At 38.8% G+C, this 26140-nt stretch overlaps 1 protein-coding gene across 19 annotated transcripts in view; it reads left to right on the top strand.

The window, feature by feature from the left end:
- NRXN1 (neurexin 1) overlaps positions 1-26140 on the top strand; it is a 4168553-nt gene that overhangs the window by 4043393 nt on the left and 99020 nt on the right. Inside the window, exon 1 of one of the 19 annotated variants that reach the window (XM_044054900.1) lies at positions 7681-8177. The exons of the other annotated variants lie outside the window; for them this stretch is intronic. Coding sequence (XP_043910835.1) covers positions 8145-8177 — 33 coding nt within the window. The 5' untranslated portion in view covers positions 7681-8144. Of the gene's footprint in view, positions 1-7680; positions 8178-26140 lie in introns of those variants that run through there. 19 annotated transcript variants of the gene reach the window in all.

Raw genomic sequence — 26140 nt, 5'->3', positions numbered from 1 at the left:
TCAACGTGTCTAGAAATCAAACATAACTTAAGTATTTCAGTGGTGCCAGTCTCCAGTTGCTTAGCACTCCTGAATCCATTTCTAGAAAGAACAAAATAGTAATCTCATAGCAGCTTCTTACCCATTGATCTTATTAGTCATATCAAAAACCAATACACTCTGGCTAGGCTTATTAATGCCCTCAGACAGATAGCCTAGTACCTACCTATAAACCTATGAACCTATAAGCCCTGAAAAGTCAAATATATTGCAAAAAGCATTCATGAAAACAAGTTGCATGATCAGTATTATTTACAAATGACTCCGGATAAATGATTAAATAATTAAATAACTAACAAAATAACTAACTAATGTCTTATCCACCTGAAAACATCACTGGCAAAGTAAGACTATGGTTGATGTATCAGGAAATGACATCTGCTCTTCTGTGATTCACCAGGAAATTGCATGGGCCATTTGAATTCTACTGATTAGCCTATGACATTTTAAAAGTAGTATATATAGTAATATGCATGTCAGTTAATGGTAGGATCTGATGAAGGAAATTGTTCTCTGAAAGCGCTTATCCTGTTACTAATAAATGATTTTATGCTTTTTGTCATGGTGACCCTGCTGCTATTTGTTTGGACATTTTTTACATTTTCTATAGAAGGGACTTTGGTTCCTGCAGTGCTGTGTTTTGCTGAAATAATCATACACTGCCACCCAAGAATACATGACACATTTATGTAACGTTATTATTTATCCACTCATGTTCGAGGCAATCGGGTACTTCAATGACTTTGGCAGCTCAGACACTGCACTTCTTAAAGCTGAAAAAGTATTTGAGTACTAGCATTCAGGATATAATCAGTTGGGGACACAGTCAGAAAAGTAATAATGATTATAATGTTCATAATTAAAACATAATATTTAAATGTAATTTTTATTGTATTTCAATCCAATTAAAGCTGTTTTAAATGTATTTATTGCAGAGTCTATTTGCATAAGAGCTAATATTAGCTCTTACATATTTCATTTCTTGATTTTATCTTCCCCTTGCTAAGATCAAAGACCGCTGATGTTACACCTTAATTCTCCACAAGTCAATAGAGTATACTGTTAAAATGTAGAAGGATGAATTCAAGATGATTTTGAGCTTCAGAGGTAGAAGGAATCTGAAAGCACTGCAAAGGATGTGTGTAATATTTTACTAAAGATTAGCATCATCACTAATAACAGGGAAAATAAGGTAAATAGCAAAGTAAAACATCAACACAGGAAAAACTGAGCCAATATATTATTATTAGGCACTCATTGCATTATTCACAACCCTTTGCATTCAGATCTATATAAAATATATTACTTGAGGATATGCAGTAGATATGAAAGCTGTTCCTTAGAAACAGTGATTCATATTGATATTCATAAAAGGATGTAAAGATACAGCTACAAAACATCTCTAAAATTATTCATAATTGAGCTTGTGCTAATTATCTAATCAGTACCCTGACGGTTGTCATAATTAGCTGTACATCTGTGAATGAGGACACCCATACTGTCTTTGAATACAGTGCCATCTGCCAAGAACAAGTAAAAAGTTCGGTAACCGATGTATGATCAGCAAATTCGATGTTCTACTGCTCTTCAGTTCTTGTGTCTTCACACGTGCCTCTATTCTTTGGCTGTCATTAGTGTAAGTGAGTGTATAGGCCGTCATTTTTTATCTCCATCATAAGAACAAAGTCTACAATTTTGATTATTGTTATTATGATGCAGTTATAGTGAATATCAGAGAATATACACTGTCTGATCCTGCAGTACCTGGGATAATTCCTACTGTTCTGAGCTACAGTAATCTTGAGATTTGTGTTATCAGAAGTATAGGGGTCATTAAATAAAAAAAAAAATGTTTTAAAATAGAACTGTCAACTAAGTTACAATTTTTAATGTTAAAAATCAAAGTTTTTTTTTAGTTCTAAAACTTACAATATCAGGTTTCACAGATGTGACTGGGAGCCGTTTGTTTCATGTGTGTGCACCATCAGGCCTCACAGATGTGACTGGGAGCCATTTATTTCATGTGTGTGCACCATCAGGCCTCACAGATGTGATTGGGAGCTGTTTGTTTCATGCGTGTGCAACAACTTAACTACAGCTGCACCAATAACCAAACAGCTGCTTAATTTTAAGTCCACTCATTAGGTCGGTGCATAGCTGATCCACAGAAACATAGTTTCAATGGAAACAGGTCAAAATGATAGACCTGCGACTTTCAGCAACATAAATACTCAACAAGTAAGCTTGTTTGCATTTCTTCCTTTTCAAAAACTTAATTTTCACACCTTCTTTGGAGTATTCCTGCATCCTTCATATTCAAGCAGTTTGTTGTTTTTGGATATGCGTTTCATGCTTATTGAATAGTTTGTTTGATTTTACTGAATGTTTGATCAGCTGAGTGGTCTGGAAAATGACATTTAGGTGGGCAGTTCACAGACTCAGTAACTAATGATCCTAGGGGGTCCATGGCTTAGTGAAATTCTTGCCTGTTATGAATGGATAGGTGTGATTTTATTTGCTTGTTCATTAGATAGATGAATGTCCACACCCTGGCATTGTGAGGCAGTAATAGACCTAAAGAAAATAAAGTTCATATCCTAATTCCCTGAATTTCACAGAACTTTCATAAGGACATTTGTTGATTGCATTGCAGTGTTGATAAAGATCACATAGGTTCACTGTTTCATAGGTTCATAGGTGTTTACTAGGTTAATGACAACAAGGGCACTTTTTAAGCCTAGCCATGTATCCCAAATCTCTGAAAACTTCTGGTACCTTTGATAAGTGTAAGGAGGGGCTTGGGAGGTGAAACATTTAAAAGTACAGCCCTGGGAGATGAAGCATTTACAGGCTGCCTGTGTTCAATAGAGATATAGATGCCAGACAAGGGATTAATCTCCTGTTCCCCATCCAGTTGTCTAAGTTACACTTAAATTGGGTTAGGGAGGAACTCTGCTTCACCTGAATGTGGAGCCTGTTCTAGAGAAGGAGGTAGTATCTAGGATTTATACCTGTCTCTCCAGCAGGTCCTATTTATGTCACAGCCAAGGTTTAAGTCTTTAAGACAGGTAATTTGGGTGCTGTTTGTTTTGTAGATATGCAGGAGGTCTATCAGAGTGGGGTTTGACAATGCCCTGCATGCCAGGCATAGCTCTCCCCTTACCAATCTGTAGGAGACAGAATACAGGGATAGGACCTTGAGGTGGTCTGCATAAGACATTTTACTTATGCCCTTGTATTCTTTGAGTGAAGAACCTCTGTGGACATTCCAATTGTCGGATATGCCTGGTTAGGTGCATACCAAAGGGGGCATTGTACTCAATGATAGGTCTGATGAATGCAAATACAGTGGAACAATGACTTCCTTGTATCTAGATGCCATTCCTTTGCTTACACGTTGCTCAACATAGAATGATTTCCTTACTACTCATAAGTTTGTAAGTTATTACTAGGCTAAAAACCACTAGGGTCCTTGCAAGCCTAAACATGCATCCCAAACTGTTCGGGTCATGGGTATCATAGGCAGCAAGGCAGGAAGGGGGTATGTTAATAGGCAAGTAACTAAGAGTTTGTAGGGGGCTGTCAGTTTATTTGTAGGGGGTGTTTGTTATTTCTAGGGGAGTGTTAGATGCCACACTAAGTCCACGTGAGCAGTATTGTTTCCATGTTATCTTTTATGATGGCATATCATGTAAGCAGCACATAAAATTCACACACGTAATTGCATAAAAGGTTGTGATACATGTAAAGTAGCACAGATGGTTATTTCATGGAGTGCTGTGTTTTATACTTGTCATATATTTATGAACAGACATTCTGGGCTGATGTAGCCTTACTTGTTTGCTTGTGGCATGATCACTCAGTGTCTCACACTTCTGCTCTTTCTCTCACTACTTTAGTGTCCCTAACAGTTTCAGTCCCAAAGTTAAGTTTGGAATGAATGTGGCATCTCCTCCCATTCACAAGCAGATTTAGGGAAAAAAAGGCATGATCAAGCTCAAAGGTAGACTTGCCAGGGTGCAAACAGTCATTGATGCATCGATTTGTAGCAGATATTAGCTGTACATTATAACCTACATGTTCTTTTTTATTTCATTCATTCAGAGTACTGATGTTGTTTGAAAATGTTGAATTTTTAATTACCTTCCATGTTCATAAACAGCATGTGGCACCCTATATGGGACTTGCAGTTTACTGCTTATATGCAGTCTGAAATAACCATGATTCATAGTCTTCCAGAGCCACAGTGTCACATGGACCACAAAACAGTCCACAGCACAAATGCCACAGGCAAGGATCTCAAACTACATGTGTACTGTGTAGTTGCTGGATAGAGTGTGCAATCTTTGTCATCCATAGTTACCTAATAATATATAACATCCACTGCAAAATATCATTTGAATCATACATTTCTTCTCCCTCTTCAGTAACTGCCAGGCTCGGTATAAATGAAGAAAAAACAAATGAGCATTAAATTACTGTTCTTCTAAATTTTTAGAGAAGTGGTGTGCTTTCATGCATTAATATATAACATGCCCACAGTGTGCAACCCTGCTTCGGCAGAAGTCTCATATATTATTGTGGATTTTGACTGCCTCAAGATGCCTTCCATACAACCTTTTTTTGTATTTAGAGCCAGGTAGCATACAACAGTACATTTAAATGATAAGCATGTTATTATTCTATTTTCACTTAATTTCTTAGCTAGATATATGATATATTTCCCTTTCCAACTTTCAAATGTGCATTTTATTAAATGATAATGATGTAGAACTGTAGAACTGTTGTAAATGGTTAGTGTTAAGTTGTGTAATGTTAATTCTTCTGTTTAAAAGAGCTCTAAATAAAATAGAACAGACTTTTTTACTCTTTCATTACTGATACCTTGTAACCTTCATTAACCATTTTGTTAACGGAAGTTTTCTTTTCATGTATTATCATTTCACACATTTCACATACAGGCTCTGACCAGATTTATGTATAGTTTACCTTCCCTGGCCATGTCTGTGGAGTGTTATTTATTTTTCATGCTATGCAAATAGTGGGTTCAGATAGGATTTCACTACCATTGTTTGCTGTATTATGTTCTCAGTGCATTGAGGGTGACTCCAGTTTGGTTGTGGCAGTGTGATTTGCTACAGTAGACTCCATAATGGGCGGCGCCTTTGCAATTTCCTATTAAAAGTAGAGTTCTGTATGTTTTTCTTTCATTTAAAAGTGATACTTTTGCTCAGGTAAATTAGGTTGTGCAACAGATCATCTTTACTGGAACATCAATTCTTAGTTTCAGATATCAGTGCAATACATAAGTAGTTGCAGATCCGTAATTATGTCTCATGTTCAGACTTTCTTCCATGATTCAGATGCCACTGAGCGACAGAGATTGTGGGGACAAATCACTGGCATGTCTGCTCAGAACCTGGATTATTTCAGATACACTGTGCTATACCCTGCTACACCATAGCACATTGCCTAATTGGCTACTTTTGAAACTGTAGATAATATGTTATGTGTTTTTAGCATGTAACACTCTGTTCAAATGCAGACCACGTTTATGAATCTGAGCCTATATTTCCAAGGAGGTATTAAGGGAAAGGAAATAAAGTTACTTGCATTGTAAACATAATACTCCAGATCCCCTTAAACATGTTGGTAATAGACACGTACAGTCTCCCTCCATATCAAAGGACATCTGATAAACAGGTTTAGCAAATTTACCCTTTATTACATTCAATTAGCTTTTAAGTTGGAGATCAATTTTCTGCTACGGACTTCATTTTCCGTATTTAACACTTGAGTCCATCTCTTTTATTGTCTCTGGCACAGGTATGAGGTGCTCAAGCTGTACACAAGTGATCTCAAAGGATCGCCCAAACAGGCAAGCAGTTGCTTGAGTCACAGTAGCATAGAAACATAGTAACTGAAAGTCTAAATGGATTACAAAACTGTTAAAAATAATCTTAGAGACTAGCAAGGGCAATTATATAAAATCCAAACTGGCTTGAGGAAGAGCATATTCTTCTTCTTATATTGCTGTATTTGTACAAGTAAGTCTTTCACCTAAGAAATGTTTTATCCACTGAATATGGAGGAGAAAACAGTCATTGCAAAATGTCCAGATGTCCCTGTCATTGTTGTCTGTCACTAAAGTGAAAGACATACATCACTTCCTTAATCATATAAACGAATGACCTTTTCAGTTGAATAGTTCGGCAGAAACTTTTTTTTTCAAATGGCTTGAAGGTAATTTGTGTGTTATTACACTTGTAGTTGCGAACATACTGATCTCATGAATTGTCACTTTAGCCTTGTTCCTCTTCTCCTGCAGCAATTACAGCAATTTACACATGCATGTGACAAAACCTACCTACACCACTCTCTTTGGTCTCCTAGACTACCTTTTTATTTTAAGAGATTTATTTTAAGCTGTTTGGATACATCGGTGATATATATATTTAAATACCAGTCAATAAAAAAAAAATACAGTAAACTGATGAACACACAACTTGCTCTGTTGTAGATTGCCAAACTCTTACTTTAGAACCATTCCAGAACATATTACCTCATTTTTCCTGCTGGACTGTCATAGTTTACTATTTAATAATATAGATTCTGACAGTTCTTTGCTATTTTTATATTTGCAACTGTTCTTAAGCATCTGTGTTGTCACAGTTTTGAACAGTAGCTGTTCTTATCTTGTATAATCTCTAAAAATGCAAAACATATGAAACTGTTGTAATGGTGTGAAATGCAATATTGTGTATTGTTTTGTTATTAACATTTAGTGAGACATTTCAACAGTTTCAGTAAGGTAAACACTAACAAGTGTAGGAATATGCTTCCATATGGTCCCACAGTCATACGCTGTCTGCTTCATCCCTGAAATGATAATAACTTTATTATTAAGGGCATTGGCAATGCCATTAAGTACGCACTGCATTGAGACATATGAGATAATACATTGAATAAGTATCTGCAGCTTGGTGCATGTATTTGAATGCATTTTAGAAGTCTTTACAGATATATTTTAAATTGTTCAGTATAATTTGTGAAATGTTATTACTACTTGATTCATTTGAAACAATGACTTTTTGTGTAATTATTGGATACCAATATAATAAAAATAATTTCTGTACTTTATTAAATCCAGCTAGAATAGATACGCTAGATGAGATTCTAAATATTAATTCCAGCTAGGCGAAGGGCTTGTTTTTAATAACCAGAAACAACAACCAAGCCAAACAGCAACCAAGAAAAAACAGCAGTTTTGCGTTAATAAATTGTGTTTTTGCACTTTGTTCTTAATTGTGGTGGAATCTATCGTGCTTGGTGACATTCAACAGAAAACTGCTGTTTTTTCTTGTTTTTAATAAGCTTTGAGGATGATTTCTGCAAAAAACAAAAATGTGCAACATAAAAGTATTTTGATCAGGGAAAGCTGTGATAAAGAAAATGTGGTTTCTAGCATCCTTACCTTAGAAGGCAAATGTTCCTATGAAAAACAACCCTATTATTAGCTAGACAGCACTAGAGCTCAGTTAGTCATTAATTAAATATGAGAGTGAATCATAACCTCATTATCAAGAAAAAAAAATCTGCTTCTTGAAATCTTAAAAAGGAATCAGCTAGTCTTTCTGCTTTTGTGCGTACTGTAAGAAGCAGGCTGCTTGGTGATGAGGATGTAAAATCTATTTTAACTTGGGAGGAGAAATCTTAAACCTGGATTCCACCCTTTGGTATGTTCTGATTTGAAGCAAGGATGCAGTGTCAGGAGTTTGTCAGCATAATACCTGATGATGATATACAGTTCAACTCATCTGCAGAACAAACTGCAGCATCTCTTTCCGCAGAAGCCTGTCATCTATTGGTTACCAAATGACACGTGAAGGATGGAGCGTGCTCTGTGTCTCCTCTCACCCATCTGTGTGCAGGGCACTGATAGGCCAGCCTGATGCGCAGGCAATTTTTCATCTTGATCTCCCACTGAGTCAGGGAGCTCTCTTGTCACCAGTATTGATTTCAGAGGATGGACTAAATTTCCCAGGATTTTCATTAAGAATTAAGAAAAAAAATAAGCTTTAAGCACGCAGTGTAGCCAGGCAGACATGGATATGAGATGGCACTGTGAAAACTCTCAGGTAGCATCTTCTGTCACAGCTGTCGCAGAACAGGGGCTCAGTATTGCAGCATGCAGGGTTTAAGATACAATTAAAAATCAAATGCACTTACTCTTTTTATTACTAATATTTCAAACAGTAATAATTAAAATGTGGCTTCCTGAAGATTGGACAATATTAGAATCAAGATCTGCACTACAAAACAATTACGGATTAGCATTTCTTATCCGTTCACCAGAGCAGTAAAAACTGCCACCTTAAGCAGAACTACTGTTTCTACTGTTCTGTTACAAAAAAAAAAAAAAAAACAGGTTATGTCATAATAATGTAGTTTCATAAAATACAAAAAAAATGAGTCAATTAAGTACTGAATAAATATTCAGTTACTAGGATACCTGTAAGGCAGTTCAATTTTTCACAGAATAAGAAGGAAAAAGTAAGCTTAAACCCTGACGATGTATGCTTTGAGAACCCATGTGCTGTATTGTTGTAGACTGGGGATAAGTGCATGTTTTTTAGATGATTCCATGCTATTAACAACTGATGTGTTTTACTACAGATAAGTACATTTAATTATTAAATAGAAAGGAGAAAAGGATAACGTGTTTCTGGGTTTCCTGCAAATAGAGTTAATACTTTTAAACTGCATGACTGCTTTTCTTTTTAAACCTCCTGGACCCTGTGTTTCATTTGAAGGACAGCGTATTACAGATCTGAGCACAAGATCATTTTAATACTTTTTTTAAAAGATGTTGTCATTCATGAGAGTTTTCTCTTAGAGCCAAATGATGTGAATAACTCATGTTAAATTTCCAGAATTTGATAAATGCAGGAAGTGTTCTCTGTGGTGATGTATTTGAATTGTAAAGTTTACACATACTATTCGGTTAATAGGATTTTAGTCTGAGATGGCATTAAAAAATTAAACATAAAGTCTCTTACTTAAAATGATGTTTCTAAAGAAAATTAACAGTTTAGAATGAAAAGCTTTTATGTCTTGCAGAGTTGAATTTACTTTTCATGGCATTGGATTTTATGCCAGGGTCATTTTAAGAACAACATATAGTCAGCTTACTGTTTACTGACAGTTTATATCATTTGGCAGCAATAGGAGAAATGTTAAAACTTTACCAGTCATTTGGTATTTGCAGAGGAGGTGTGATATTTATACAGTTAGGAACTATATTGTCTACTGCTAGGGTACTACACTTACTGAGAACACGTACAGTTTGCAAACTAGTATACATATCCAAAATAATGGCTACATATTTGATTTCATGATGCCTTAATTATTATATAATTGAATTCAGAATGCTTTTTTCAGAACATCCTTTGATATTTCTGAAAATATTCCATCATTTGTAAAATGCATTGTTAAGCTGATGCATATTTTATTTTATGCATATTCCAGGACCATTGTTGGGATGTTATTTATTCACACACACACACACACACACACACACACACACACACACACACACACACACACACACACACATACACACACACACACACACACACATATATATATATATATATATATATATATATACATATCTAGCCATCTATAAATATATATATATATATATATATATATATATATATATATATATACACATATATATATATATATATATATATATATACATATATATATATAGGATTGTGAGTTTCAAGACTGTGGCCTACAAGACTGTGATTGATAACCATATCTAACTCTCTCTCTCTCTCTCTCTCTATATATATATATATATATATATATATATATATATATATATATATAAACTTCATATGCCCTAACTTTCATTTGACTGAGACCATATAACAGGTGTCAGTGTTATGAGTTTTAGTCAAGTGAGTTTTCAGTATTATGAACTATAGGTTATATGGTCTCAGTCAAATGAATGTCAGTCATATGACAGTTAGGTCATATGAAGTAGACCCATATATATATATATATTTATATATATATATATATATATATATATATATATATATATATATATATACATAGATATATAGATATAGCTATATAGATATGCATATATATTGTGAGTTAGGTGACAGAAAAGTAAAAAAAAAAAAAAAAAGCTGGTAGATGCGCTCAAATTTGAAGTTCACATTACCAGCTATTTTTCTTTTCAACATCAATGAACACTGAAGAGCAGTGAATTTGCTCTTTTCTCACTGTAATGCGAAAGTTTGTGCATATAATTAAGATGGGGCAGGGATGCAATGCAGCTTGCCCTTCCCCTCTTCAATAAACAATGTTTATGTACTTTTTTCAGTTTTGAGTTTTTAGCAGTTTAATGTGGTGAGTATAAGACCAAGTGTTGCTGTCTCTCTCTCACTATCTATATCTATATATATATATATGTGTATATATATATATATATATATATATATATATATATATATATATATATATATATATGGGTGCCCTGCAGAATGTTAGGTGTGTGGTTAACATGTGTTTAATCGACTGCATATGGTCCACTAATTAGATGGCTGATAGGCGGTGAAGATCACACACGTCTCTGGGAAGGGAAATATACCATTTTCTCAATATTGTGCAATCTTGAAGTTACAAACAAAATGAACCCTTGCAAGTACGGCAAGTGCCAGGCCCAAAACACCTCAATGTAGAACAAAAATCAAAGGGGCAGCACACAGTGGTGAAAGAATCCTTATTACAGTTTAATAAAATATGTTATTCAGGCAAAAACAGACCAGTTTCAGCAAAAGTGTTATTAAGCCTTCTTCAGTGTGAAAATAATCAAAACAGTCATGCCCTTATATATAACATGAAATAAGCAATACTCCTGCTGATTGGTTGGCTATAATAGTTTATTAAGCCCAGGTGGAAACAATCCACCCAGCGTGATAATCTATTTCTTCTCTTTATTGTTAAGCATAGTATGCCAACCAGATTTATTGACCCTGTCCCCAATAATCCTATCAATAATGGTAAACCTAAAATTGTCTGTAGTGTGTACCAAAGAGGATTCTTACACCACTGTGTGCTGGCCTTTGGATTTTTGTTCTGCAGTCCTGAAGTTACCATATATAATTAGCAGTGGGTACAGGGGAAGCTTGGCCACCCCCTGCAAAAATGTTTTTGTTTAAATATTGCATGCATCAAGTTGAGTATACCCATATCTATACATATGTCTACATCTATACATATATCTATGTAGACTGATAGATAGATATCGGTACAGATATACCTAATCTTTTGCTGTACAAGTAGTTCACAATTTTTTTTCTCTTAAACATTTTGTTTTTGTAAGATGCATAGTTTGTTTTATAGTCCTATGCATATTGCATGATCAAGGGTATGTAAACTTATAAACAAGTGTCTTGCACTACCACAGTAAACAAATATAAACTAATAAATAAATAAACCACTTCTGTGTTACCGCAGAAAGATTCACAACTGATCAGTGTGTTCACTGCTCAGTGCTTTGGAGCCGCAAGCAAATATAGCACTTTTTGTCTATGACCTGTGTAAATTACACCACTGCATATCAGAGACAAAACTGTATTGGTTTGGTGGTTTGTGCAGTACTTCAGTTCATAAACATCTGTATTAAGCATCTTCTGGTCAGAGCAGTGTATGTAAATGTGGCTTTTAGCCATGTGTTGCCATTGCTGTTAATAGAATTATCTGTTCAGAATGGAGTGCAGCAGAACTCTCCTTCACTTTGCACTGGTTTCATTAGCACTGTGGGTAAATAGTGATGTATGATGTACACTAATGTCTGTGTGTGTGTGTGTGTGTGTGTGTGTGTGTGTGTGTGTGTGTGTGTGTGTGTGTGTGTGTGTGTGTGTATCTATATATATATATATATATATATATATATATATATATACATAGATATATATATATATATACATACATATATATATATATATATATATATATATATATATATATATATATATATATGTGTGTGTGTGTATGTGTGAATCTGTCTTCTTATGGTTGAATGAGATTGGGTGCACATATGTGTGACTGTATGTAGCTGAGTATGTCAGGGGGATGCATCTGTATTTTGCAAGACCGGTATCCCATCCATGACTATGTTCTATGTTACATGGAGATGTTACTCCTTTACTTTAAAATGGATAAGGTAAATATACAGTGTTGTTAGATGAATGCAGTCTTACCTAATGATTCTGGTAGAAACTGTGCGTGTGTGTGTGTGTGTGTGTGTGTGTGTGTGTGTGTGTGTGTGTGTGTGTGTGTGTGTGTGCTTGCGTGCACTACTTGATTGCTTAGGACTGTACACCATCTACTTGCAATTGCTTGGGTGAGTGATTCTTAAATATCCACAAAAAAAAATTACTGATTAAGCAATCAATGCAATACATGCTGAACTGCAATCTTTTGACTTTATTAGAATTAGAATAAGTACAACAGGACCATCAGGCATTTAATATACTTTTGGAATAGTTCACTAGTCCATTAAGTCCTTTCTAGTCACAAGCTGTGCCACAACTAAATATATACTTTCAGACTATAGGCCTATTTTCTTGGCCACATTCTGACATCCAGTAACCAAGCACTCCAAACAGTTTTGTCCCAGTTTTTTTTTTATTTTCCATTAGGCTTTTATCTCTGCTCCAGAATCTCTAGGCCTTTCTGCTAGTCCTCACCTTCTACTCCAGAATTTATGCACAACCCACAAATGATGTTCTGCAGATTGGCCCTGACTGGGCTGTCTGTCAGTACATGTTTCAAAGAATTCCTTTCATCATACAGTGCTCCTGCAGGAGGAGCTAAGTTTCACTAGAGACTGGTTACAATTCTTAAACATGCCAATGACAGTTTAATATGAATCAATAGCATTCGGATAAGCATGACTCCAAATCATGATATAGCTCAGGAGCACAACTTGTCATATCAGAGCAGTGTGAGTTGAGTTGCAGAGTAGCTGTCAATGAATACTAACATAACTCATGCTCATCATAGCTTTGAAGCGACATACTACATTCCTTACATCACTCTTATGACTGAAGTGTGATTGTTTCAACACATCTGCTTCTACCTGGCTGCTCAGACATGTTTTGAAGCTTGATCCCCAGACAGAGGACTTCATCACTTCATCACTTCTTGTTGGTCCATTTTGCTGTATAATGCCTACCTTAGAAGATGAAACTATGCTTAGAAAATGGTATAGCTGAATTTTTTATTTCTGAAAGATTTTATTTTTAAAATTAACATTTATTTTTGCATTTTCTGTAAAACTCTTCTCCCACTATAAATGGAATTTTATGTTTTATTTTTAGAAAGGCATGAATGCATTGATCTTTCATGAAAAGTCAAACTCTTCTTAAGGTAGAATTGTTGATAAATGTGACTAATTTGTTCCAAAAGAAAACTTTGTTTCATGCTATGCTATTTTCTTGAACAAGTATGATAAAATAACTCCTTAAAGAAAGACTAGGTTGACATTTTGCCATATGTTGTCAACTTGTCACCAAAGTTGCTGTTAAAGAAAAAGCTGAATGCTATGAAGGCAGAATTGTGGCAGACCCTAAAAACAACCACAAAGCCTTCTACAGTTATATCAAGAATCTCCATGGCAATATCCAGGTTTGCACTGAGTTACTGCACAATGGTACCTCCTATACTGAGCCAACAGATATTGCCAACATACTGGGCGATAGATTCAGTGCCAACTTTACCCCTCCCCCAAAGGACCAAACACAATACCGGAGGAATGCCAGGCACCCAGCATTACTGCAGCACAGGTTAAAGCTGCATGGTCCAAGGCCAAAAATACAGCTTCCATGTGACCCAGCAATATCCCTGGATGTATTCTACATGAACTACAAAGTGAACTGGCACCACATCTGTGTGCCCTGTTCAGTCACAGCCTCATTTCAGGCTTTGTCCCTACCAAATGGCACATTGCTACAGTCATCCCTCTCCATAAAGGGGAAGCGACTACAGACCCTGGGAATTATTGCCCCATTAGCCTGACAAGTCTGATATGTAAGGCTATGGAGTGCATCATCAAAGACCTAATTTGCAAGGATATAGGGAATCTCCAAACTCTAGATCCCACTCAACTTGGTTTTGTGAAAGGTAGCTCATGCCTGCTCAACTTGGTTGACTTCTTTGAGTCAGTCACCAGAGCTGTGGATGAGGGAAAGGCAGTTCATACAGCCTACCTCAATCTTGCCAAGGCCTTTGATACCATTCCCCACTCAGGAATTATTGATAAACTCACCAAACTAGGCATCAACCCCTATATCACTAGGTGGGTTCAAATTGGCTCACAGATAGAACCCACAGTGTGAAAGTAGTGGACTCCAAGTCAGACTGCTAACCAGTCACGAGTGGAGTCCCACAGGGATCAGTCCTGGGTCCTCTCCTGTTTGGCATCTACTTCTCAGAAATCCAAGGCAACACGGAGGGACTCTGGCTGACCAAGTTCACAGACGACTGAAAGCTGGGAGCCATTATTAACTCCCCAAGTGATGTAGACATCCGACAGAAAAGCCTCACTGAGACCAATGACTGGTGTTGCAACCATGGCCTTAAGCTTAATGCCAAAAAATGTGTTGTCATCCCCTTTGGGAAAAACTCAGTTCCCACTAATTACCACATCAATGGGAGCCCACTGAACACTGAAGGCATTATTAGAGATCTAGGGAAAGAGGTTGACAGCAACCTCTCCTTTGACCACCACATTGCCACTGTGGTTACAAAGTCCTTCTATGTGGCACATCTCATTACCAAGGATTTTGCATCCAGGAAGAAATAGGTCATCATTTCTCTCTACTCTTCCCTCATTAGGCCAGTCATTGAGTATAATGCCCCATTTGACATGTACCTCACTAGACACATGCAACAGCTGGAAAGGCCACAAAAATACCTCACAAAGAGGATCTCAGGCATTAAACACTTGGCCAATATGGACAGACTCAAAAACCTCCAGCTATTCTCTGTCTCATATTGTCAAATAAGAGGCAATCTCTGCTTGACTTACAAAGCCATGTCTGACCCAGCTCTGTTAGAAATTCTACATATAAAGAAATCCCAATCCCTCCGCACCACACGCTCAAGAGACCTCAACCTCATTACCACAATTAACAGAATATGCTAGAGGGACAGGTTCATAACCCAGTGACTGCCCATGCTCTGGAATAAACTTCCCATACATGTCAAGCAGAGCACCTCACTGTCCCTCTTCAAGAGAAATCTTGATGAGCAGATGGGAAATAGAAAGTTCACACCGGGGATCACTCCAGTGGCTCTACTCGACAGAGGCACTAGGAACTAAGGTTGGGTGGCATGATGGTAGGGTAATCCTATGGGCTAGGTTTGTAAAGGCTCCAGGGCCATTAGTCTTGCACACACATATGAACCTATGAACCTATGAGAGTGCTTTTATCATGATGGGTGCTGCACCTCCTAATTTGTGTCATGAGTTTGTTCCTTCTGATTTACAGCCTATTGATGTTGTGATTCCACCAGGGTGGCTTGTTTTTTGAGTTACTTCTGTACTTCTTCCTGGTGAGTACAGCTGCCTCTATGCAGCTATTGACATGCTTGTATAGGATTACTCTAAACATTTCTATGAAGACAGCAGTTCTCAGGGTTTATGGGGGCTTGAAATTTTGTCAGTATATCACTTAGAGTAGTTCCTGAATATTCCAGAGTGAGCTGTGGTTACAGGTTTTATTTTTACTTCAAAAGAGACTATTTGGTAGTCTGACATTACTAAAGAATACATTACACTAGAGTGTATGCAGCACTCTCCCATATTAGTAAGGACCAGATTGACAATCTGGTCCAGAGAGTTTGTGTTTTCAAAATGCAGGAATCTCTGTGCCTGAATGTTTGGTGCCATATATGATTCCCAGTTAATAGTGGTATAATTAAAGTCACCCATGAATATCATATTGGGTTGGATGGTGAGTGTTCCCAAAAAGTTCAAATATATGTTATGGATTTCCCGGGTCATAGACAGGGACCTATAGCTTGCAAGGAAGTGATATGGGATTTTGCCTATAGAGATTTGAACATGGATGTTTGACCAGCCATGAGGTATGTTTCATGTAGATTAAGACACTTCCACCTTTAGTCCCTGTCTGTGTAGTGGCTGGTGCAAATGTGTGGAAGGCATTATAAACTCATACTGTCGGTGTGCTGCCTGCGGTTTAAACCATGTCTGAGTGACCACAGAAATGTCAGCATTCTCTGTGTGGAGAGCTTCTAAGAGTGGATTTTTTTTTGTTGTTGAAACAGCTAGCACTGAGTAGTAGGACCTTTAAATTTTCTTGGTTTTCATTTGCTTTACCGGTAGTACTTTCAGCTTGGCATTGCCTAAAAAAAGCACTATATGTAATAGGAGTTTGATATGTCTATTTTGCCGACAGTTGTGAATGTCCCACTTGCTCTGTACACTGGTACTGGTATATTTATTCTCCAGTCATTTGAGACACACCTTTGTCTCCAAACAGATCCTAGTACTTCTGTAAGTCATTTCCCCCCTAACTCACACACCATGTGACTTCATCTGAGCCTATCACTTTCTCTCTCTTAAATTTCCTTAGTGTCGTTCTTACTTTTATACAGTGAGAACTTCTTCCTCCCTGTGTATGAGGTAGTACAGTTCCTGTGGTGTTCACTATGATCAGAAAAAGTACAGTTTTGTACCTACCATAAATGTAGATGTCCGATAGGTATGCATCTGCAGTCCTAACATATGGGTTGTCCTGCCTCAGGCAGCCCTTCGGTCGGCCGGATTCCAAAGTCTGGGTCTGGCCTCGGCTGATGTCGCACTTCACCCGACATCATAGCTGCTGTTTATTGGGTATAAAGGCATCAGCCGACGCCATTTTCCTCAGTGTTTCTTGCCCCAGATGCCAGGTGCCCTCTAGTAAGGCTAAATTTGGATAAATGCAAATAATTCCAAACAGTAGAGAGCAAACAATATAAAAAAATATATATATATATATACATATATACAAACAAATACACCTTAACAGATTCCCCCAGCTAGCTAAAAGATGGGTAAATACCCTAGGAGTACCACAGAGGGGAAGGAGGGTGGGTAATCCTGACTGCAGATGCATACCTATCGGACATCTACATTTATGGTAGGTACAAAACTGTACTATGTCCTTCAAGGATGCATCTGCAGTCCTAACATATGGGTAGAATACCATAGCCAAACTGGGGGAGGAGGCACTAAGATAAAGATGGTGTAGTTAAGATCCCTTGCAAAACAGCAATTGCAAAACCTGCTCGGGATCTAGAGTATAAAGGAAGATTGTAATGCTTGGCAAATGTATGCACGGAGCTCCAGGTAGCAGCTTCTAAAATGTCTTTGGTAGCCACTCCTCGTAGGAAAGCTGTAGTGGTGGCTGTAGCTCTTGTGGAATGAGGTCTGATATTATCAGGAGTTGTCTTTCCATAAAAAGAGTAACAAAAACAAATGCAATTTCCTATCCATTTTGAGATTGTCTGTTTTGAAATTGCTTTTCCTTGCATTCCTGTTGCATATGCTACCAAAAGCTGGTCAGTTTTTCTGCTGGTCTTAGTTCTGTCCAGATAGTAGCGTAATTGTCTGTGCACATCCAAGGTATGTAGCAGTCTTTCCCCCCTGTTCTGTGGGTTGGGGAAGAATGTAGGTAAATGAATCGCTTGGTTCAATGATACTATGGTGACCACTTTTGGCATAAAGGTAGGGTTGGTTCTCAGAGAGACTCTGTCCTGATGGAAGATAAGGAAGGGTTGTACTGCCATTAATGCCTGTAACTCAGATACCCTTCTTGCTGAAGTGATTGCTAGTAGGAAAACAGTGTTCCAAGACAAGAATTGTAATTCTGCTGTTGCTGCTGGTTCAAAAGGGGGAAGAGTTAACTTTTCCAGCACAAAGTTGAGGTCCCATGTAGGTAAAGGTGGTTTCCTTGGAGGCTTTACATTTTTGATTCCTCTCAAGAACTGCCTGAGTAGAGGATGAGAGAAGACAGGAGGATCCAAGTTGTATTCTGCTGAAATTGCTGATGCATGAATCTTAATGGAAGAGTAAGACAGGCCATTATGGAACAGCTCTGCTAAATATTCCAGGATGTATGCTATGTTTGCCAAAGAGACATTTTCTCCCATTGCTGCACTCCAAATGAGGTATCTTTTCCACTTGGCTGAATAAGTCTTCCTTGTGGAGGGTCTACGTGCCTCCAGGATAATGTCCTTAACCCTCTGAGATAAATCTGGGTTATTTTGTTTTATGCAATATTCCAAGCAGCTAGCTGCAGTGTTTTCAAGTTTGGATGTAGGATCTTGTAGTTGTCCTGTGTTAGTAGTAAGGGACATAGAGGTAGATGCCATGCGTGTGTCCGAGACATGCTTCTCAGTAGCGGGTACCAATGTTGCCTCGGCCAGTCTGGAGCTATCAGAATTACCCTTGGTTGATCCTCTTTGATCTTCAGTAGAACTTTGTACATCAAGGGAAGAGGTGGAAATGCATATGCTGTCAGGTTTTTCCAGCTGAAGGAAAGTGAGTCCACCCTCCAAGCAAGTGGGTGGTATGCTCTTGTGCAGAATTTCTTCAATTGGTGATTGTGTGGGGAGGCAAATAGGTCTATCTGTGATAGTCCCCATTTCTTTGTTATGGCTTTGAAAATATCTGGATGCAGCATCCATTCGTGAGCATCCGTGGTAGTTCTGCTTAAGGTGTCTGCTAGAGAATTTTCTTTTCCTGGTACAAATCTTGCCTAAAGTTGGATGTTGAGGTTCAGGGCCACATTCCACAGGTCCATTGCCATCCGGCATAGAGGATATGAATGTGTACCTCCCTGTTTGTTGATGTACCACATGACTGTGGTATTGTCCGTCCTTATCAGCAGATGACCCTGTTGAAGGAGTGGTCTGAATGCCTGGATCGCATATTTCACTGCCAGCATCTCCTTTAGATTTATGTGTAGATTCAGCTGGTCTTGTGTCCATAGGCCTTGTATACACTTGTCCACCATGTGAGCCCCCCATCCTAGGTCTGAGGCGTCCGTGGTGATGGTCTGGCTTGGCTCTGGTTTTTGGAAAGGCAAGCCTCTGTTCAACTGACAGGCCTGAGCCCACCACAGGAATTCTTGCTTCAGGCATGGAATTATTGGAATCTGGTCTTCTAGACTGTGCTGGTGTTGAGACCATACATTCCTTAGGTACCATTGTAACTTTCTCATATGTAGCCTGGCATGCGGAATCAATATTATGCAGGATGCCATGTAACCCAGGGCTTGCAGGACTTTCCTTGCAGTAAGCTGAGTTTGTTTTGTTAATGACATGAAATAGCCTGGTAGTTGCTTTTCTTCTGTGAGAAAGGCCATCTGAGTTGATGTGTCCAGTTCTGCCCCCAAGAATGTTATCCTTTGGGATGGTACTAGTCTTGACTTCTGCATATTGACTGTGTATCCCAAGGCTTGCAACAGTTGTATGACATTTTCCAAATCTTTTATTAATTTTGCCTTGTTGTCCGCTTGTATTAGGCAGTCGTCCAGGTATGGGTAAATTTGAATTCCCTGAAGCCTGCAATGAGCAATTACTGATGCCAGGCATTTCGTGAATACTCTGGGCGCAGTAGATAAGCCAAAGGGCAATGCTGAGAACTGATAATGCTCTGATCCTGCAAGAAATCTGAGGTATCTTCTGCAATCTGGTCATATAGGGACGTGCAGGTATGCCTCCTTGAGATCTAGAGTCACCAGCCAAGACTCCTTGCCCAGCATGGGAAGAAGCTGCTGGAGGGTCAGCATTTTGAATTTTGGAACAATGAGGTATGTGTTCAGTGCGGACAAGTCGAGAATAGGTCTCCATTGATTTTCTTTTCTTGGTACCAGGAAAAGCCTGGAGTAAAAACCTTGGCCTTGTTCCATAGGTGGCACCTTTTCTATAGCTCTCATCCTTATTAAGTTGTTGCTTTGTCTTAGAGTGTCTGTTTTTTGGCTTGGTGGTAGGTTTGGCATTCCCCTCTTTTTTGGTAGAGTGTGGAAGTGAAACCTGTAGCCCTTGTCTATTGTTTGTAAAGTCCATTTGTCTCCTGTAATGTAATGCCAGTTGTCTGAAAATAAGGCTAGCTTTCCGCCCAAGGGAGCTTCCAGTTGTTCCCTGGTAGGCGGTATCAGAGCCAAGTCATTGTGTCTGTCCTGTGGAAGTGGTTGTAGTTGAATCTGTGGCAGTACTTCTCTGATTGGTAGGTTGCCACTGACGTCCCCTGTAGGCACCCCTAGATTGATTTCTGCCTCTTGGGCGTCTATTTCTGCCTCTCTGTGCTCTGGAGCTGTCTGGAAAGGACCAATTCTTCGAAGGCCAATTTCTGCTAAACCTCGGAGGTTGGACCTGTAAGAAATCCTTGACGGTTTGGACAGATTTTGCTTTTTCTTCCACCTTCTTTAGAACCTCCTGTGCAGGGGAGCCAAACAAACTTTGTTTCTCCATGGGAGCATCTAGGAGTTTTGATTTAACATGGTCTGGTAAAGATTGTTCTTTTAACCATGCATGTCTTCGAATCACTGTTCCAGTCATAGCTGATCTAAAGGAAGCCTCCAGTGCATCATAGCCACATTTTAAGAAATGGTTACTGACCTGCTGAGAGTTATGTACGAAATCCTGAAGAGACTTGCGGTCTAAAGGTTCAGGAGAGGACAGTTTTTTATTTAGCTGGTCTAACAAAAATTCCTGATACTGTATCATGTGAAATTGACAGTTTAAGGCCCTAGCCGAAAGAGCAGCAGAAGTATAAACCTTTTTACCCCATCTCTCTAATGCTCTAGATTCCCTATCAGAGGGAAGAGGGTTTTTGGCAGAACCTGCTGCCACACCTTTCGGGCCCTGTGAAATGGTTTCGGGGTCTGCAACAGGAGCCTTATACAAATGTTAGTGCGTGTCCGGGACCCTGTAATATCTGTCAGTCTTGGCAGGGGCCGGAGGAAGAGAGTCAGGAGCAGTACAGGCATCATTAAATGCATCATCAACTACTGTTAGTACTAGAGGAATGGCTAAAGGCCTATACTGTGGTAAGTGTAAAAAAGTCCTTAGCCTTTTCCTTGAATCTGAAAAATCCTGGCCCTGCCATTGGAAATGCTCCCTCATAGCGTGTAAGGTTTCCCCAAAGGAAAATTCCTCAGGAGGAGAAGCAGAAGGAATGGAGTCTTCTGCATCAGAATCCTCATAAGGAGAATATGGGCCTTCCTGAGGGTCTGTAATGTCCGAGTCCTCCGAGGAATAGTCTGTAGAGACAGGTTCCGGGGGTTCAGTCCTAGGCCTCTTATCTGAAGGGGGCTGAGAGGCCATGTCTGGGTGAGGTTGGGATCCCTTGATCAAAGAAATGAGATCCTCAGCCAGGCTGAGTATTTGTGAACTAGAGGTAGGCCTATGTGGGGGAGTTTTAGCAGGTAAGGCCTTAGAAGATTTAGCTGCTTTAGCCCTGGCAAAGGCCTTGATGGACATAGAAGCAGGGGGTCTAGCAGCCCCACGTGCAGGGGTAGATATGTCTAAAGGAATAGTATCCGACAAATCCTGGGTGCCTGCTTCTGTAGCAGTAATATCAGTAGCAGATTCGACCATACTCTGTGAGGCCTCGGCTATAGGAGGCATGCTTTCGGCCGAAGGAAGAACCGAGGACTCGGTTTCAGCCGAAACCGAGACACTCGTGGTTGGCCTAACTGCGGTTTCAGCCGAAACCGTGGACCGCGAGTGTCGGTCCTTTTCCTTGCGCTTTTTAGCTATTTGTGTAGTCGGAGTCTCCGACGGCATTCTGTAAGCAAAAGTGGGACCAAAAAACTCCTCTGCAAACTCCGACCGACGTCTAAGTGTCCGTCGGTTGAAGGAAGCACAGGCTAGACAAGCTGATACGTCGTGGTCTGGGCCTAAGCAAGGAAGGCAGTAAGAGTGGAAATCCTTATGAGGTATTTGTTTCCCACAAGTTAAACAATTATTTACTTTTTCTGACATCGGCTGAGGCAAGAAAGAGTCCCCAACGGGGTACTTAGCTTTTTAGAAGTCTTCGGTAGTAGAAATCTCTGGATCTGACCGACCGGCACTTGCGAACAGCTTCTGCTTCGGGCACCACGCGGCAAGAAAGACTGGGGAAAATGGCGTCGGCTGATGCCTTTATACCCAATAAACAGCAGCTATGACGTCGGGTGAAGTGCGACATCAGCCGAGGCCAGACCCAGACTTTGGAATCCGGCCGACCGAAGGGCTGCCTGAGGCAGGACAACCCATATGTTAGGACTGCGGATGCATCCTTGAAGGACATCGTTGCAATTCCTCCTTCTGTCTGACTCTGATGTCATGTGGACCGGTGAGCAGAATGCTAAATGGTGTCTGATGACTGTTATCTTTCTGTCTTTTCCTTGTAAACTGAAAGAGTTTCTTCGTGCCATCTGATGAATCACTTTCCAGAAGCCAACAGAGTGCCTCAGACCTTGTTCTTTTTCATTTCAACTGCTTTCTTAGCCTGTTTGTTAGACAACCAGTATTTCTACTTAGCCTGGTCTGTCGTTTCTATCTCCAGTTTTTTTCTTGCAGTCTTTCTTTCACTTGTTAACATCCTGAAAGTTTACATTTCACCATAGCTTTTCTTAAGTACTATCTGTCTCAGCTGAATGTCAGTTTTGTTGTCCTCACATGTGATCTTTTAAACACTGGTGTTTTTCTTCAGCTCCATCTATTTCCTCTTTTGCCTGAGTATTTAGAGCCCTCAGTGTTTCTTTGAAGAGTTATGTTCCAGCTCAAGTCAATTTTCAAGTCGTCAGCCTAGCCTCTGTTGACATTAGAGCATTCCCTAATCTCAGCTTGCAGTTGATTGTGGACACCAGTGGTTTATGCTGTGGGGCAAGTGCTTCAATAAAGCTGACACTGTAATCACTGATTCTATCAAAATGTTCTTTCCTTTCTACTTGGATGGCGACCTGAGTTGCATATTGACCACTCTTGAAAGTGAAATGGATACAACTTCTAAAGTAAATGCCTCTATATACCATCCAGCAAATTAGTCAGAAAAGGGCAGACTATGTTAAATTATAAAGAGTAGTGTTGCAAGGGCAGGGTGAAGGATGCAGCAGCTCCAGGCACAAAGTGTTCGGGGACATAATTGAACATTTCTCCATTCTTTTTATTCTCTTTTTATGTACCAAAATGCTGGTATATAGAAATGCATGCAAAATACCTTTATTTTTGGACCAATCATGTTTTCTTTTTTTTTTTTTTTCTTTTTGCTTTTCACTTGAAGAGCTGAGGGGGTTAGGGTATTTGTCAGGGACTAGCAGCGGGCACTATATGAGCAAGCTACAGCTCTGCTTATAAACTCTTGTTACCTAAACGCAGATAATGGAATGTACCGTGAAAGGCAAAGTGAGCACATCAGCAAACATGACATTCCAGGCTCACAGCACTGGTATAATAACAATCCAACAGTGCCTTTTTATACGCATTGCTAATGGCAAAACAATCTGTCACAAAGTCTAGCGTATCCTCTAAAATACAGCATACTCCTTCTTGATGCATATGATAGTGCTACCCATGAAACCCATGCAGAGCATATGTTGTCTGTTTGAGTGCTGAGAAGTAGCTTATCAATTTGATATTAGCTGGGCAGGCGAGCTGTATTAGATACATATTTCTGATCTGAAATATAACATGCAATAATAAGTCATTCAGATTGTGAGAAATACAAGGTTAAAACATTTGCTCTGTTATTTTCACATTTTTCAAGGAATGAAGAAAAATCTGCCTGCAAGCTTTTTCTTGCTCCATCACTTGTTTTGCTGAGCAAATGTATTGCAAAGTCTTTTAACAGATGATATGTATATAGGCTGTAAATAATTTTATCGATACTTCGTATGATTTACATTTGTGTGAAAGTGTAATTTCGCACAATGAAAAAATGAATGCCACAATGTCGAACCTTACAACAGCAAATGCAATACAGCATTCGCTGTTGTAAGGTTCGACATTGTGATGGGCTTGGAGTTTGTATATTTAAGTAGCAAGGGGTGTGTGGGGTGCAGGGGTGCTTGCCCCCCCTGCAAACATGTTTTTTACTGTGCAAGTCACGGTATTACTGCTCCCGGAAGTGTAGTAAATGTTCAAATTATGTCAAATTCGAACATTCACCACTTCAGAGTTCGACTTTATTTGTGTTCAACATTATAAATTTCACATTTTTGTTTCACCATGGTTTACTTCAGAGAAATAAAAGTAAGTATATATATATATATATATATATATATATATTTTTTTTTTTTTTTTTATTGTGTTATAACAGCTGAGACGTAGTTTGCCACAGGTTCTGCCTTATATGTACAACTGAAGAAATAGATATTTCTTAAAAAATTTTCTTTACATCACAATTCCATTACTATTCCTTATTAGAAATTTCAAGTTTCTTAGATCCAAAGTCAGAAACTGACTCACTTATACAGAAGTGGATCTTAGTGCTCATGATGTTTACATGATTAACATTTCTATCTGTTAATTTACCCCAAAGATCAAAACATATAAAGCTTCTTCCCAACTTGTTACCAAACAGCATTCATTACATATTAACGAGGGAGAATTGGTGGTTCATCTCTTTGCAGTGAATATAAACCATTTCATACATATCAAGGCAAAGCTATATCCATAGCTGTCAAAGCCCAGATTTTTGCAGAATGTTCACATTTTTGTCTCATATTTTTGGTCCATTCCTCATAAAATTTGTGTTTTTCTTGGCAAATCACTGAGGACTGAATTCACTAAATGACACACATTTCAGTTTCAGACTCAATATGCTTCAGAAATACATGGTAACATATAACCTGCTATTCTAGCAACTTTCTAAACTTATAAGACCAATGTTTACAATCTGTCCCTATTTTTGGGCCTTTGTCCCCCTCATTATTTTAGGCTTTCTTCAGATTTCTTTTGCGAAGAGGTTGCGAGGTCTGGCTGTATCTTTCCCTGTTGTGTGGGTTGGTAATGGGTGAACCATTATATCCTTTCACATTACATCTCTAAGTTTACCTCCAGAGCTATGGGTAAACAAAAACTAATCAGGAAAAATATACATTATGGGCACTTTGAAATGTTCACCCAGTAGTTCCCCTATTCCCTATTTTGTTGGTTAGTAATGGGCAAGCTACCGCTTTTCAGTCATAGTGGTTAGATGTATCTGTGATGCCCGTGCCCTGGCCCAGCAATCAAGGAGCCTCAATCCTCACCACTAACACCAGAGAGGGTGTCTCATATAAGAGGAAAGGATAACAAATACACACAGTAAACTACAATTTGCCTTAAGTTCACACAGAGATCACAGTCAGTCTGGGGCTGGTTGCTCCCTTGCTCTCCAGGTCCCCAATAAGACTCCCCACTGGCACAGCTATAGGGTCCAGATCTCAGCCTAGCTGGAAAGCTGTCCACCAGTACCCTCTCTGTCCAACCAGTACGTTGTGTCCCTGCCCAAGTAGCTGACACACACACACACACACACACACACACACACACACACACACACACACACACACACACACACACACACACACACACACTTTGAGATAAGTATTTACACAACTTCACAGACACTCCTGGGAAAGGCTGACACAGATTCTCCAGCTATGCCCCTTTACCCAGAATATATGGTAGTAATTACTGCCAACAATAGCTAATAATTATCAGCTTCCCAAAGGCCCTTAAAGAGTGTCCAGCTATTACTGTGCAATATTATTATCCAATGGCAGTATAGCCCAGGGCTAAAGCTATAGGAGTGGCTTAGACAATAAACTCTATAAATATGCAATGTAGTCTAGAGATTAACTAATCTCTACATAAACCAGCCACAGTTGAGAAGGGTTTAAAAATATTTAATAATAAATACTAAAAACACAAGACAATAGTACTACACCACAGTGCTATTCAAGAGTTCAGAGATCACACAGAAACATAAAATAATTATGTAGTACAGTTCTGACATAACAGAAAAACAAAA

This window comes from Protopterus annectens, chromosome 1.part2 (assembly GCF_019279795.1).
Source record: "Protopterus annectens isolate FY-2018-M chromosome 1.part2, PAN1.0, whole genome shotgun sequence".
NCBI classification, from domain to species: domain Eukaryota; kingdom Metazoa; phylum Chordata; order Ceratodontiformes; family Protopteridae; genus Protopterus; species Protopterus annectens.
The sequence above is the reverse complement of the archived record's forward strand: the minus strand, read 5'-3'. Positions and strand labels throughout refer to the sequence as shown.